Below are 15,981 nucleotides of genomic sequence, written 5' to 3'. Positions count from 1 at the left end.
ACGTTAGCCTCATTGGTCTAAGGTAGTTCCAACAAAATAAACGTCCTCATTTAGTGGTTGAGACTTGATAGATTGTCCACCTGGTTCAACCTCACACGTAGGCGGTAATCATCGCATGCACCATGTGTCCGCTTTGCAATGCTTTCATGGACTCCTATATTGAACGACTCATTTAATGCCTTCCTAGGGATAAACTCTACTTATGGTGTGAAAACAGGTCTCAAGATATTTTTGAAGCGATTTCAAGGGTGCTATTATTTACCATATGGACGTACAGGCACGGTATGATTTTCAATAGCAAAGTGAAGATATTGTCTACTCTAACTTATGAGGTCAAGACTTTGAGCATTTTATGGCTTAAAAATAAAGCTAAATGGTGTAGGGATTTGATATGGAACTCATGGACCAACACCTTCTATATTGTACAATGTAATTCCTGCTTCTTGAAGTTCAATTTATATAAAGTCTAGCCGTTAAAACAGCCCCAATAAGATCTCATTTTATTGGCAAAGAAGTGGGAAATTACATATTCGGTTTTTTATTAATAGAATGAAGGAATCAGTAAGTAATATCAACTCTTTTGTACCAATGATAAAGACTAAAATGGTAATCAAAATGCGTCAAAAACCCAAATATATGATGTAAAGTTTTTCCTCATAGTTGAGTTGTTTTGCAAGCAACCTCCCCTATGTCTAACAAATGAAGTGTTTCGACACACTCCCGAAAGTCTATTAAACTAGAAGCAGCATTGAATCCAAGTACTCCTGATCGCACCCCTGTCTTGGGATTATAAATTTGGAACCCTTCCCCATAAGTAGTGAGCAACAAATTACACTCGTTGGTCGTTTGCGGTTGTGGTTGGAATTGAAAAGCTCCATCAACTGGAAGTTTACCTGTTCCCAATTTAAAAACCACAGACCAAGAAGCATCTCTCCATACCCGAATCCAAGTATCATCAACATCCATACGATAAGAAATCAAAGCTAGAGAATCTTGGATGGTTGTTATTCGTGTTGTTAACCAATCCCAAGTGGGTCCAGGCAATGGAATCATACCAAAAAACATGAGTACTCAAATCGAATGTCAGTATATAGGAAGGAGGTATATGTCTTGTGATTTGATATGATCACGAGTTACTTCCCAATGCAACACTCCATTGAATAAAAAAGCCTCATATAACACATAAGTAAACTGGTTTAGGGGAAGCAACTTCACACCAAGTGCCCGTTTTCACTGCATACACAAATGAAATGTCTTTTTCATATGATATCCAAACAATTTTGTAATCATCACTGATTGGGTCAAATCCAAACCCAATACCTCCCAAAGCGAGTTCAGAACTCCGAGGACATTCAGGCACTCTTACTTTGCGTCTGATTGAAGGGTTCCATAGAGTCAAACCATTTTTAGTCTTCAAACAGAAAGTTCCATTACATGAACCAACAGTTCTGAACCTATTGCTACAAGGAAACGGAATTGTTGTTGTTATACCAATATATCCATGTTTGGGAAACAAACACAATGGCAATTCGTCTTCTCCGTGTAATGTATAAACGTCTTCTGCTATTTTATTATTGTCAATATTTTCATGCGTGAAGCGGATTTTTTGTGGGGATCGGAAAGTGTGCATGCGCATGAACCCAGGGCTAAAAATACAAGTATATAACGATTTAGAGAGTGATCTAAATCGAGGAGGGATTTGGGTGGTAGTCTTGTAAATATTTCAACAATCAACTCTTCGCATATATATTCTGACATCTGCATTTTTCCAACAAGATAAAAATCAGTTGTAATAGGGTGCAATTAAAATTCTTCTCTGTTTGAATAAGTTTAGAATTCTTGTCAATATATATATATATATATATATATATATATATATATATATATATATATATATATATATTTATATATATATATATATATATATATATATATATATATATATATATATATATATATATATATATTCATGTTTTTTGTAAATGGATGCACCAGATGTTCATCAACTAAGATTGACGGTGTAACTAATGAACAAGAATAACTCCAACAGAAGTAATTAATATATTTACACAAAAAATTTATAATAAAATAGTTATGTTCCCAGTTACATGATCTAGGTCCAATTGTCATGCATCTAAATTAACAAATTAACTCAAAAGTCAAAACTGAGATAAAATGAAAAAAGTAATTGGTTGTGAATGAAAGCCATAGGGCATATATAAGCCTATTTATTTATGTATAAATATTGGTGATACAATTCTATTTAGTTCTGTTTGTCATACTTGCAATCGATAAACTTATTAAAATGCAATGAACCGATTGTGCATGTCCTATGTATACAAAACAGATACTCAAATGATCAAAGTTTGATCTTCGTTATGATCAACTACATTATCTAATATACTTTCAAAAGATATCATCAATACATGATTATAATGTTGATGAATCTGGATATCTTTACAGCCATACTTCCAACTTTGTCTTTTGTGATCTTCCTTTGAATATTGATTCACTTAATTAGGGGATGCATTGGAATTTAGATGGGTGCCAGGCAGGCAGGCAAACCATGGGTTTCAAATGAGAAGAGATAAAAAAGCCGGAATTAATCTGCTATATATGAGAAAAGGCTTCAAAGGCTATTTGGTGTGATTTCATTTTTAAGGTTAGTATCACATCTATTAATTTATGACATTTTAGATATTTTGCATTATAGATTTACGAGTCCCAATGCCAAATAATTAACAAGTACACAAGATATATATACAAGTAAACATATATAACAGCAAACTAAAAGAAGAATTCTCAGTCATATCTAGCGTATCCTATTTGGCTATTTGGATATTGGGTAGAACAGTATAAGCATCATTTCTCTTTATTATGACAAATTTTTACGTATAGCCAAATAAAAGACGTGAGATATATTAAGGTTGTGACGACAAAACCTGACGATAGGCATGAGTTAAGGGATGGCATTCAGCATCAACTATTGCGGTTGTGACGACAAGGATCTAACCCTTTGCAGACGACACCTATCCAGACGACATATGTCGTCGGCAAAAGTCGATCTATAGAGACGACATGTCGTCTGGACAGAATTTTCAAACATTGACCACATGTCGTTGACCAGAAAAGCTATACAGACGACAAGTCGTCTGCATAGGTTCGGCGGGAAGGGGCAAAATATTGGGGGTATATCGAATTTTTATACCGACGACATGTCGTTGTGAGGAGGAATTAAAAACATATTTTCGAGTTATTTTAATCCTTTGTCGCAGAAAAGCAATACGATGCCGTTTTCGTCAGCCTATGCAGACGATATATCGTCTCTATAGGGTGCTTAAAAATTAATTTTGATATATTTTTTTATCCGTCTTGCAGAAATGGAATACGATGTCGTTTTGGTCAAGCTATCCAGACGACATGTCGTTTGGAAAAGGTGGGACCGATCCGCGTGATCCGTTTTTTTATTTTATTTTATTTTTTAATGCCGTTTTCGTTTACCTATAGAGACGACATGTCGTCTCTATGTCGTCTCTATAGGGTTTTACCATAACAAAAACCCTTTCAGTCTTCATTTTCCAGTCGACTGCCCAGACATTTTCCTCTCAATTGCTTCGCCGATCCCAGTCGGCTGCCCAACAAAGGTTTTCTCCCCCTTTCTCTTTTGGATTTCGACTCTTTGGATGTCCGGTTTTTTCTTCTATACCAGGAACTTGTAATCTCTATTCCTTTCCCAGGTTCTACTCATCTGTAATCTCAATCCCCATCATCAATCGTCTTCTTCTTCAAATCGGTACTACACTTCTGCTAGGCTTGCTCGATTCTTCACATCTCTTCCTTCCGACACATCCATGGCTTCTGACAAGTCAACACCGCCGCTTACTATCGACTCCCTCAACCCAAAGGTCGTTTCCTTGCTTCTCATTTATGTTTTTCACTTTGTTCATCGCTTTGATCTTGTTTGCTTTAGTTCGCTTACTTGAGCTTTATACAGTTTAAATCTTAACGCCTGAATCGGAGTTCGGTACAAGATAACTGTTTAATTTTTGTTTTTGATTTTGAAGATTAATCTAGGGGTTTTAATTTCAAGTAGATCCAGTCCCTTTTACTGTTTCTATAACACCAACAAGGAAAGGTTAGCTAGAATGTCCTTTGTACTAATTTTTTCCCCTTAATTTCCAGGTCTTGAAATGTGAGTATGTTGTACGTGGTGAAATTGTCTCTCTAGCTCAGGTAATGTAATGAACTGGATTCACTAAAAAACCTTATTAAATAAGCATGTCAGGGATGTATATATCGGGGAAATAATTAATAATGAGTATATTTATAGAAAACTTTCCATCTTTTTAATCAATATATGCATTCAAGTATACTAATTTGCATATATAAAACTTACAATGCTGATTTCATCGAACGAGCATGGCAGATTCTTGATCAAACTCCTGGTAGAGCTACTGGTGCATATAGACATATAGTCACAGGGGTAAAACAGGAAGTGCAGTTTAAGGGTTTAAGGAAATGCACTGTATCTTTTTTGAAAACGTTTTGGATACAAGAAAGATAATAGAGCAATGCATAATGATTTTTCAGGTTCCTTATTATCTTGATTAAGCAACATGGTAGGGAGTTGAGGTCTTTGAGCTCAACTGCTAGACAAAAGGGTATTACTCTGAGAGCCCTTTTTTTCATTAATCCAGGAAACCCAAATGGCCAGGTAAGTCTATATTAGTTTTTAAACACTAATAAATGTGTTTTCTCTATGCTATGATAATTAATTTCCAGTTTTTTTTCTTTCTAAATACGTGTAGGTTCTTGCTGAAGAGAACAACGAGACATTGTTGAGTTCTGCAAGAAAGAAGGTCAGGTTCTTCTAGTAGCTGAGGTAAAGAATGTTACATGAATCCCCCCAGACTTTTATTGGCATTTTAGTAAAAGCATGATTAAGTAGGGTGACATACACCATTCATGTACATTATGCAGGTTTATCAGGAAAACATTTATGTCCCTGAAAAGCAGTTTTGCTCTTTTAAGAAAGTTGCTCGTTCAATTGGATATGGTGACAAGGATATTCCCTGGGTTTATTTTCAGTCAGTGTCTAAAGGTATTGTCTCTTTGTGAATATGAAATAGTATTGATGATATGAAGAGAAGGGTGCAAAGGTCAGTTAGTTAATTCAATTGTTAATTTGTTTGCAATTCTTAGTTTCTTGATAATTCTTAATTTCTTTTTCCTTCACATATTGAAACTACAGACATTGCTGACTTGTTAAATTCCACTTGTTGCTGTTTTAAGATCAAGTTTTTTTTTTTTAATATATTTAGTTTATATCTTGAACTCCTATTGCTTTTATAAGTTTGTTTCAATGGCATATGTATAAAATAAAGAAATTTAATATTCAAAAAACCGGGTACCCGGAACCGGAACCGGTCTTGGCGGTTCCGGGAGCGGTTCCAAATTTCTAGGAACCGCTGTAAGCGGTTCTGGTTCCAAAACCAATAATTTCAGAACTGTCGGTTCTGGGAGTGGTTCCGGTTCCAGCTAAAATAGGCGGGTATCCGGTTATGGTCATCCCTAGTCAATACCATGTTTCAGTTGTTCTTTGGAATGGAATCTTGCTGGTCTTCCGGATGATGAAGCAGCAAAATACTTTGAGAACAAGATCCGAAGGTCAGTTGAGATTATGTTTTCTTCAAAATCATATGCTTATTTTTTGTTGGGTGTATTTGGTTTTATTATAGTATAGTATTCTTTAAAAAGTATTAATCGAATATGGAATGTGGCACAGTACTCTCCCAAAGATTATTGTATTTTCTGCTATTAACCTTATCTACCTCTTCACTCAAAAGCAAAAGTACATTGCCATTTAGTGCATTTTCCATATTTAGATGGTAAATGCAGTAAATAGCAATGTACTTTATATCTTCACATTTTTTTCTTATTTTTTTGTAATCTGTTTTCATTTTTTTTCCAAAGACCTAACTGTATAACTACAGAGTGATCAATATTGACCTATTTAACTAATATTTTCATGCTTCTTAACAGTAATCATAATAATCGGCTAAGAAGGACTTGCAGAAGGAAGCCATGTTCCTAAGTGTCAGCCTTTTGGACAATTAGCAATAATAAATGCAAATGGGTTAAAAAAAAGCAACCCTTTGGAGGATTTAGTCAGCATCCCTTTGGTCACTTTTATTTCTGTATGAATTTTGTAGTTCATAATAACACTACAATAGTCAAATGTTGTAATTCAACTGAAGAATTTCTTTTAATTGTAAAATCAAATTAAATTAATGGTATGTTATGAATGATATGTTTATTAAGTGTTTTTTGGATTTTAATGGTATGTTATGTTATGTTTATATTATTCTGCAAATATCTCTTTTGGATTTGTTTTAAATGGTATATATAACAAAACATGTGGAAAATATTTTAAAAAAAAGGGGCTATAAAGACGACATGTCATTTGTATAGCTTTATAACTGTAAAAATGGTTTTCCCATTGCAGACGACATGTGGTCTGTATTGATCAACTTTTCCAAACGACAAGTCGTCTCTATAGGGTCACACTTTTACCGACGACTCGTAGTCGGTATAGGGTCCGAATAAAACTTTTCTTTATTTCCTCGAAAATCAATCCCGACGACCTTTTATAGACGACGTGTATACCGACGACATCTGTACCGACGACATTTTTGACTTTTAGCGACGAACCTGTACCGACGACTTTTTACAGACCACATGTCGTCGGTATAAGTTTTAGAGACGACAAGTCGTCTGGACAGAGTTCATAATTGTCGTCTGCATAGGGCATATATAAGCCTAGGGCATATATATGAGAAAAGGCTTCAAAGGCTATTTGGTGTGATTTCATTTTTAAGGTTAGTATCATATCTATTAATTTATGACATTTTAGATATTTTGCATTATAGATTTACGAGTCCCAATGCCAAATAATTAACAAGTACACAAGATATATATACAAGTAAACATATATAACAGCAAACTAAAAGAAGAATTCTCAGTCATATCTAGCGTATCCTATTTGGCTATTTGGATAATGGGTAGAACTGTATAAGAATCATTTCTCTTTATTATGACAAATTTTTACGTATAGCCAAATAAAAGACGTGAGATATATTAAGGTTGTGACGACAAAACCTGACGATAGGCATGAGTTAAGGGATGGCATTCAGCATCGACTATTGCGGTTTCAAACGTTGTCATCGAAGACCGGGGACTGCATATAGCAGGGGCAGCGGTGACGGGGAATGGTGGTGTCTGGTGTTGACGGCATGACGTTGTAAGGAGAGTAGGGTTTTAAGATTTTTTTTTTAAAATCTTTAGATAGATCTCGATATGTTTAGGATCTGTGGATTTTGTTTGGATTAACGGAGTATTTTTATCTTGCATTAGAAAAGGCTTTGCAATTTTCCTTAATTACTGTTCAATGTCTCCGTCTAATTAAAGTAAGAGACCCAGGATATGTTTGTTTGTTAAAAATTACTTTTGGACTTTTGGTTTTCTAGAAAACGTTTTAAGAAAATAGAGTGAAGTTTGCATTTCTAATAAAAAATTTAAAAAACATGTTTGGCTAAAACTTAACTACAAGGATGCAACCTGTACCAATGATATTTTCTATCCCTATGCCGACTACAAGTCGTCGATAAACCCTATTCCGACCACAAGTCTTCTGGACAAAGTTGCCGGTACAGCTCCGTCTACATAAGTGGACAATATCGTCGGTATATGTCGTTGGTATAGGTCAATCAATCCCAACGACTTGTCGTCTGAAAATGGTCATTGGAAGTGATTTTCAAGAAAAAGAAAGTTTTATTATATACTTTAGCAGACGACTTGTCGCCGGTACAGAGGCAACCCTATATCGACAACTTGTCATCGGGAAAGGTCAACCTATTCAGACGACTTATCGTCGGGAAATGATGGTAACCGTTTTTTTCATTTGAGCTTTACCGACGACATGCCGTCGGTATAAGTCATAATCATTTTACAATTCTGACTTATAACTTATATCGAAGACATGTCGTCGGTAAAGTCTTTTTTTTAAATGTTTTTCACAAATTTTGTTATATATACCAAACCTATTTTTAAAAACAAATCTAGCCATTATATATGCAACATAATGTCAAACACTAAACAAACATAACAAACCATCAAAGTTTAAATTCAAGATCTACTATATAACAAAATAAAATACAATAAAAAGTCTACAACAAACATTATTTAAAATAACATAAAAGATTAATCACAATCTTCATTGCTCTCATCGGTCTCGTTGGTTGCTTCAAAGGTATTTTGTTGAAACATATTGGGATTAAATGAAAATTATGGCACTGTTGGTGGTTGGTGGTTGGAAGTAAGGAATTACGGACACGAATGAATTATTGTACGTTTGTTGCATTTGTTGCATTTGTTACATGTATTGTTGCATTTGAAATTGCATTTGTTGGGTTAATCCAACAACTTGGGAATTATCCGTATTTTGATATTTGGATTTGGAAGGTTTGTAATGTTGATTTGGAATTAAATGATTGTTGATGCTTGGTTTCCTTCCAACTCCACGAACTTGTCCGCGGCTCTCACCAAGGGCATCAAAGAAGACAATGTTCTTCATTTAAGTGTTTGCCCTTCCCGAGCTCTTCTTGCATCTTCCTCTTCTCCTTTTGAATCTTTTCCTAAAATAAAGAAAAAAAATAAACATATATTAATTAAAACAATTAACTAAATTTAAAAGCTGGAATAGTATATATGTGTGTTTGGTGAAAAACTGAATAGTAAATATACATTTCATAAGAATTTCTTATTTGCAATAACATTAATCATTCTGTTAAATAACTAATTCTATATATAAACACTTCAAAAAATAAACAAAATTAAATTTTATAAACGAAATAAATATCAGATAGAAAATAATTTAAACTTTAAAGAGTTTGAGGATTAATAAAATTTGGGTTGGGCCTATATCCAAACATATTTAAGGCGTCTAAGCTTTTTTTCTTCATCATGATCCGTCGTTCCTCTTCTTCCGTTTCTCTGGTAACTTGTTTTGTTAATAGTCAATTCCCCTTTTAAGATCTTATCTTTTTCCCTATCAATTTATTCGATGATGGCTACTAAAATTTCAAGTTTTCTATCTTCTATCATGGAGAGGTAGCAAATGAACAGTATTGTTGCATCAATAAAGAATATGGCATATTTATACAAGGAATAAGGAAAACCAAATTTAAACTTAACTGATTTTGTTTGATTTCAGTCAAGAATTTGATTCATTGAAAAGCTAACACAAATAGTTTGATATATTTCAGCTGATTTTTATCTTGTTAAAAAAAATGCAGGACTAAACAATGTTAGATTATCTATGTGAAGAGTTAATTATTCAAGTATTTACAAGACTACTGCCTAAATCCCTCCTCGGATTTAGGTCACTCTCTAAGTCATTATGCAGTTGTATTCTAGCCCCAGTTTCTTTGGCATGCACACTTTTCGATCCCCACAAAAAAATTCTATTCAGACATGGAAAGAGTTACAGAAATGAAGACGCAGATTTTTATACATTACATGGAGAAGACCAGTTACCATTGTGCAGTAAACGTGGATACATTGGTATAACACTAGTTCAGTTTCATAGTGGCAGAATTGTTGATTCATGTAATGGAATCATCTGTTTGCGGATTAAAAATCATTTGAGTCTATGGAACCCTTCAATTAGGTTCTTACTAAGTGTGCCTGAATGTCCTCGGAGTTCACAAACTCCCTTGGGCAGGGATTGGGTTTGGATTCGATCCAATCAATAATGATTACAAAATTGTCTTGATATCGTGTGCCAAAGACCATTCATTTGTTTATGCTGTGAAGAGTGGCATTTGGTGTGGAATTGCTTCCCTAAACCTCAGTCTACTTATGTGTCATATCACGCGTATTCTTTCTGTGGAGTGTTTCATTGGAGAGGTACAAGCTTATCATACAGAATCACAAGATAAAGGAATTTCTTGTATACTGACCTTCGATTTGAACACTCATGTTTTTGGTATGATTACATTGCATGTACCCGGTTTGAGTTGGGTATTGAACAAACTAACAACCATCCAAGGTTCTCTAGCTTTGATTTCTTGTGAAAGTTGTTTAATTAGGTATGGAGAGATGCTTCTTGGTTTGTGGTTTTAAAATTGAAAACAGATGGTTCTTTGATTTCAATCAAAGGAGCTTTGCAACTGACCAACAATGGTGATTTGTTGATCAACACTTATAAGGAGGGGGTCCAATTTTATAATTCCAAGACGAGTGTGCAATAATCAAGACTAGTGAACTTCAATGATGCTTTTCACATACAAAACATTTTAAATGTGTTGAAAGCCTTCATTTAATAGACACGGGGACAGCTTGCGAAAAATATCTGTTGTTTGTTTCCGTAGGAAAAAGACGAGTATGATTCAGTATTTAAATGACTTATTTTATTATTTTCAAATTATTTGGAAACCCTTGTTCAACATGAGACGTTGGTTCGGTCAATGAGACTGTAAGCTTAAACTTCTTGATCATAATCATACCTACATTTTGGTTGATGCTATCGTGACTTGCATATTAGATGCAAAATTGTAGGTTGATATTAATGTAATTAGCACATTTTCAACATTTTGGTTGTCTAGTAATTAATGCGACTTGTTTCAGTCACATCTTGTGTTACCTATTTAATATTTATGTGTTATCATGATTGTTACTCTTTGGTTCACTTTTATGCAAATATGAAAGGTAGTGAACAATGGCAGAGCTAGACCATATATATGGTTGAATGTGTTCTAAAATGGTGATTTTCATTAGAAAGTATACATGTCTCCTCCCCCCTGGTATTGCTTACCAATCAGGTGAAGTTTGTCGGCTTCAGAAGACACTATATGGCCTCAAACAAGCCCCTCGTGCTTAGTTTGAGAAATTTTCTATGGTGATTACTTCGTTTGGTTTTCAACCAAGTAACAATGACTCGACTCTATTTGTTCGATATACGAATGCAGTTCGGATTATTCTTTCATTATATGTCGATGACATGATTATTACTGATGATGATCATGATAGTATAAAGTCTTTAAAGCGTGATTTGGGTCACCATTTTGCTATGAAAAACATGGGTTTGCTATGGTATTTCTTGGGGGATTGAAGTTGCTCAGTCTCCAAATGGTTATCTTTTATCTCAAACGAAGTATATTTCTGATTTGTTTGAACGTGCACGACTCACGGATAATCGGACAGTTGATATGCCTATATAGAGTAATGAAAAGTACTCTCCAACTGATTGTGTCCCATTATCATATGCAAGCCTTTATCATGCCATTGTAGGGATTTTGGTTTACCTGACTGTCACTAGATCAGATATTGCTCATGCAGTTCGTGTGGTTAGCTAGTTTGTCACTGCTCCTACTACTGTTCATTGGGGAGTCGTTCTTTGTATTTTGAGATATCTACATGGTAATCAGTTCCCCACTCTTGTGTTTCCATCAACATCCTCTCTTGATTTATATGCCTATTGTGATGCAAATTGGGATAGTCATATTTATGATCGTAAGTCCACTACTGGGTATTGTGCTTTTCTAGTAGATTCATTGATATCATGGAAAGGCAAGAAACAAGATATTGTCTCTCAATCTTCTACAGAATTTGAGCATTGAGCCATGGCTATCGCTACTTGAGAAATTGTTTGGTTGAGATGGTTTCTTGCAGATATCAGCATTCACATCTATCAGCCTACCCCTTTGGATTATGAGAACGAGAGTGTGATAATGATTGCCAATAATTCAGTGTTTCATGCGCGTACAAAGCAAAATGAGATTGATTGTCATTACACACGACATCGTCTGTAGAATGGCACTATCTCTCTTCCTTATGTTTCCTCTCCACTTTGCAGATTGTTGATATTCTTGCAAACCCATTGACTGTTCATCGATTTCATTTTATGTATGACAAACTCTCAATGCATATTGCTTTGTTGCATTGTGAGTTTGAAGGGGATATTAAGATAATAAGATTATGGACTTTATTTTGTATTGGGTCTTATGTTGGCCTATTAGCTAGAAAACTGTAATTAGCTAGTATGTATTTTCCTTTTATTGTATCTTGTACTTCTCATTTGATAATAATATAAAACCCTAGCCGTTTTATGTCTTGATGGTTTACATAAGTAAATGGATGCACCACATATTCATCAACTAAGATTGACGGTGAAACTAATGAGCATGAACAACTCCAATAGAAGTAATATATTTACATAAAAAAAAATTATAAAATAGTTATGTTCTCAGTTATATGATGTACTTCCTATTGCCATGCATCTAAATTAACAAATTAACTCAAAACTGAGATAATGAAAAAAGTAATTGGTTGTGAACGAAAGCGATAGGGATAAACTTATTAAAATGCAATGAACTAATTGCGCATGTCCTATGTATACAAAATAGATATTCAAATAACCAAAGTTTGGTGGTCGTTATGCTCAACTACATTATCTAATATATTTTCAAAAAATATCATCAATACATGATTATAGTGTCGATGAATCTGGATATCCTTACAGCCATAATCATATAAACTGTAAGGCAAAAAAAGATCTTAAAGGGAAATTAAGAAAACAACTCAACAGATACGAGAAAGGAAGGAGCACTGAATCACGATGGAGAAGGAGAAAGATTTAGCAAAAAAGATAGGTTTTATGTTTGGATGTAAGCCCGATCATTAAGAAGTTGGAACCATTCAATTCAACATTGAATACAATTTATAAACATCCGCTACGACCATGAGCATGAGTAAATCCAAGACAATAATACATTTGGATATATTTACACTAAATTTTAGTAATAAAAAAGTTATGTTATCATAACATACAATTTCAAAGAGAAATATTCAATAAATGTAGCTTACAAGATTATAAGGTCGGTTAATCTAAACATTTTAGTATCCATCCTCGCATAAAATAATAGGAGAAAAAAATAAAATCTTAAAGAGGAATTGACTATTAACAAAACCACTCAACATAGAACAATTAGAAGACAACTGTGGATCACACGACGAAGAAGAAAGCTTTAGACGACTTAAATATGTTTGGATGTAGGCCTAACCCAAACTCTATTTATACTCAAGGCCCTACAAACTCAGTTATGTTTATGGGTTATTGATATAAAAACCTCTAATACTTAACAAAATGTTCGTTTATGCTCAAATGCTAGAAAATATGATTAGTTTTGCCTCTTAGCCAAATTTTACCTACTAGGGTTGGTCACCTATAGTGTATATATATATATATATATATAATGTTTTTATACATGCAAATAAAGTTGAAGAAATGTAAAATTGGTCCTTGTGGTATTTAAAAAACTTTGGATAGGGTCCAAAAGTTTCCAACTTACATGGATGATCCAAAATCAAGGTTTTTTCTTTACTTTTGGTCCTGAAAATATTGAAATGTCCGTTTTACCCTTATTATTTCTTTTTTCCATTTTTTATTGTGTTATAATTTAAAAAATAATAAAAAAATAAAAAATAAAAAATATCATCCTACCCCTCTGACTCCACCCACCGTACCCCCCCCCCTCTCTCTCTCTCATCAGCAACCAATAACACTCACATTTATCGCTTTGTTCTTCAACATTCAAGAACACCGTTGTATCTTCTTCGCTCACATCCTCTCTCGACTCCGGCTCAGGTAAGTATTTGCTTTGTAATTGGTTGTAAGATACCTTCCTCTCTTCCGATCCACACCTTTGCCTTGTTGTCCTCGTGTTCATTTATTCCGCACTGGGAAACAAAGATGAAGCAAAAAAACCATAACTATTTCACCGTCGCTGGAAACCCTAGCTCTGCAATTCCGGAGATAACCTCCATGGCAGGCGGCGGTGTGAAGCCTATATCTCAACAAAACCCTAAAAACGAAATGAAAATTGAAGGTAAGATATCGATTTCTCAACAAAACTTTGTCTCTGTCTACCTCCACCTTGATTTAGGAACATCAACGGCCAAATATACAACAGTATCATCTTCTTGAAATCTCCAATCTATTTTTTTAATCAATTTTTGATCCGGAAGGGTTGAACGTCTGAAATCGAGTTTTGAACCAAATTCTATCCGTCGGGGCAACTCTATGGGAGAAGTTGAAATCTAAAGTTGAGTTATAGAGAGGCCCAAGAACGCGCAGATCTAACATCGGAGGTCTAAAAAAAAGGAATTTTTTTGGAAGTGTCCCAGAGTCGATGATGAGGAATCTCTTTGTGCAATTTCGCAAAACTCCACCGTCGCTTTGGCTATTTATGCTCTAAACGTGAAGATTGGGTGGTGGGGGCTTTGGTGGTCCTGAATCCGAGGAGTGATTTGAAGAATTTCGAGTTCTTTCCCATTTTGAAATGTGGTTATCGGTGGTGTATTGAGAGTAGCTCCGACAAGTAGTTTGTTGAGGAATGCATCTTACTGAGAGAGAAACCGATTTGTGTTTTTGTGTGTGAGAGAGAGAGAGAGATTAATTTTTATTTTTTATTTTTAATTATTTAAATACCAAAGTAAATAAAGAAAATATAAAAAAGAAACGAAAAGGGCAAAATCGACTTTTCAAGTGTCTCAGGACCAAAAAGCCAGAAAAACTGTGATTTTGGACCTTCCATGCAAGATGGAAACTTTTTGTACCCTATCCAAAGTTTTTTAAATACCACAGGGACCAATCTTATAGTTTTGTCAAATAAATTCTTATACATATTTAATTAACATATAGAAATATTTTTATACATATATAACGTTTATATATATATATATATATATATATATATATATATATATATATATATATATATATATATATATAAAATTAACTTTTAAAAACACATATAAAAATGTTGTGCATGTATTTGTACCATTGTACGTATAAAAATGTTATATATCTATTTTTAGATGTAAAAACGTATAAAAATCCTATTAATATATTTATACGTGTAACAATGTTTTATACGTATTTATAGATATAAATACGTATAAAATTGCATTTATATATACATATATACATATAAATATGTATAAATACATAAAAAAGCATACAAATATTTGTACACAATTTTAAAATAAACAAAGCATATACCTATATTTATATACCTTTACAAACTTATTTATATGGTATAAAGTATCCTTAATTATTTTTAAAGGTATAAATACAATTTTAAATAAATAAATACGTTTTTTTACATATAAAAATACGTTTATAAATTCATGAAATAATAATAATAATAATAATAATAATAATAATAATAATAATAATAATAAAACCTGCATGTTAGATATTAAGTATAATCTTTTAAGAAAGTTTTCAAACAAACTATTTTAGTCTAGCAATAAAGGTGTTGGCTTTCTGGGGAGGATATATGGGTTCGAACGCCCTTCTTCCATTTCTCGTCAATTACTTGCGTTTTTTCTCCCTTGAATAAAACATCTTTCCAACCTAACAACTTCATCGCATCAACTAAGGTGTGACCTACCTTTAAAGGTAAACTCCTAATATGGGGTAAAAATAAACAAATTTGTTGAGTGCGTCAGCTAAGGTGTGACCGTCTTTTAAATGTAAAATCCGGCTAGGGGTAAAAATGAACAAATTTGTTGAGTGTAAAGGTTGAGTTGCTTATTGGAGTCATCATAAGCATGGCTACTTATTGGCAGTTCGCTTAAGCAGGTTACATATGGTAGTTAGTTAGCAGGGGGGTGGAGGGGAGGGCGGGATGGACACTTTAATCGAAAGGCCCGAAACCAAAAGTCATTGTTCTACCATCTAGACGCAGACTATGATTTATTAATAGTTAACAAAGTAGTAAAATATAATAACAATAATTATATTTCGGTACAACTAATTATTTTAACTTTACAAAAATTATTTTACAAAATTACTAATTATACATTGACAATTAGCCGATCAAATTATTTTCGTTAATGTTAATTTTTCTTTAAACT

At 33.7% G+C, this 15,981-nt stretch overlaps 2 protein-coding genes and 1 long non-coding RNA gene across 3 annotated transcripts; 2 read left to right on the top strand and 1 right to left on the bottom strand.

Moving 5' to 3' along the window:
* Positions 1–1,171: 1,171 nt before the first annotated feature.
* LOC145064651 (putative F-box protein At3g16210) lies at positions 1,172–1,630 on the bottom strand. The gene has a single exon (XM_079012059.1). It carries the CDS (start codon positions 1,628–1,630, stop codon positions 1,172–1,174), a length of 459 nt encoding a protein of 152 aa, XP_078868185.1.
* A 1,483-nt stretch (positions 1,631–3,113) lies between these two features.
* On the top strand, positions 3,114–4,715 carry LOC145064650 (uncharacterized). Its single transcript, XM_079012058.1, has 7 exons — positions 3,114–3,189; positions 3,276–3,292; positions 3,379–3,436; positions 3,508–3,644; positions 3,738–3,905; positions 4,183–4,233; positions 4,591–4,715. The coding sequence occupies exons 1-7, from the start codon at positions 3,114–3,116 to the stop codon at positions 4,609–4,611; spliced, it is 528 nt and encodes a 175-aa protein (XP_078868184.1). The 3' UTR covers positions 4,612–4,715.
* Positions 4,716–4,806: 91 nt separating this feature from the next.
* On the top strand, positions 4,807–6,289 carry LOC145062758 (uncharacterized). Its single transcript, XR_013687705.1, has 3 exons — positions 4,807–4,882; positions 4,981–5,667; positions 6,043–6,289. It is a non-coding gene; the product is annotated as an uncharacterized LOC145062758 (long non-coding RNA).
* The last annotated feature ends 9,692 nt before the right edge of the window (positions 6,290–15,981 follow it).

The sequence above is a fragment of the Lactuca serriola genome, chromosome 7, assembly GCF_051521515.1.
Source record: "Lactuca serriola cultivar US96UC23 chromosome 7, Lser_US96UC23_V15, whole genome shotgun sequence".
In the NCBI taxonomy this organism is placed as follows: Eukaryota; Viridiplantae; Streptophyta; class Magnoliopsida; order Asterales; family Asteraceae; genus Lactuca; species Lactuca serriola.
This window is presented reverse-complemented; position numbering and strand designations above follow the sequence as displayed.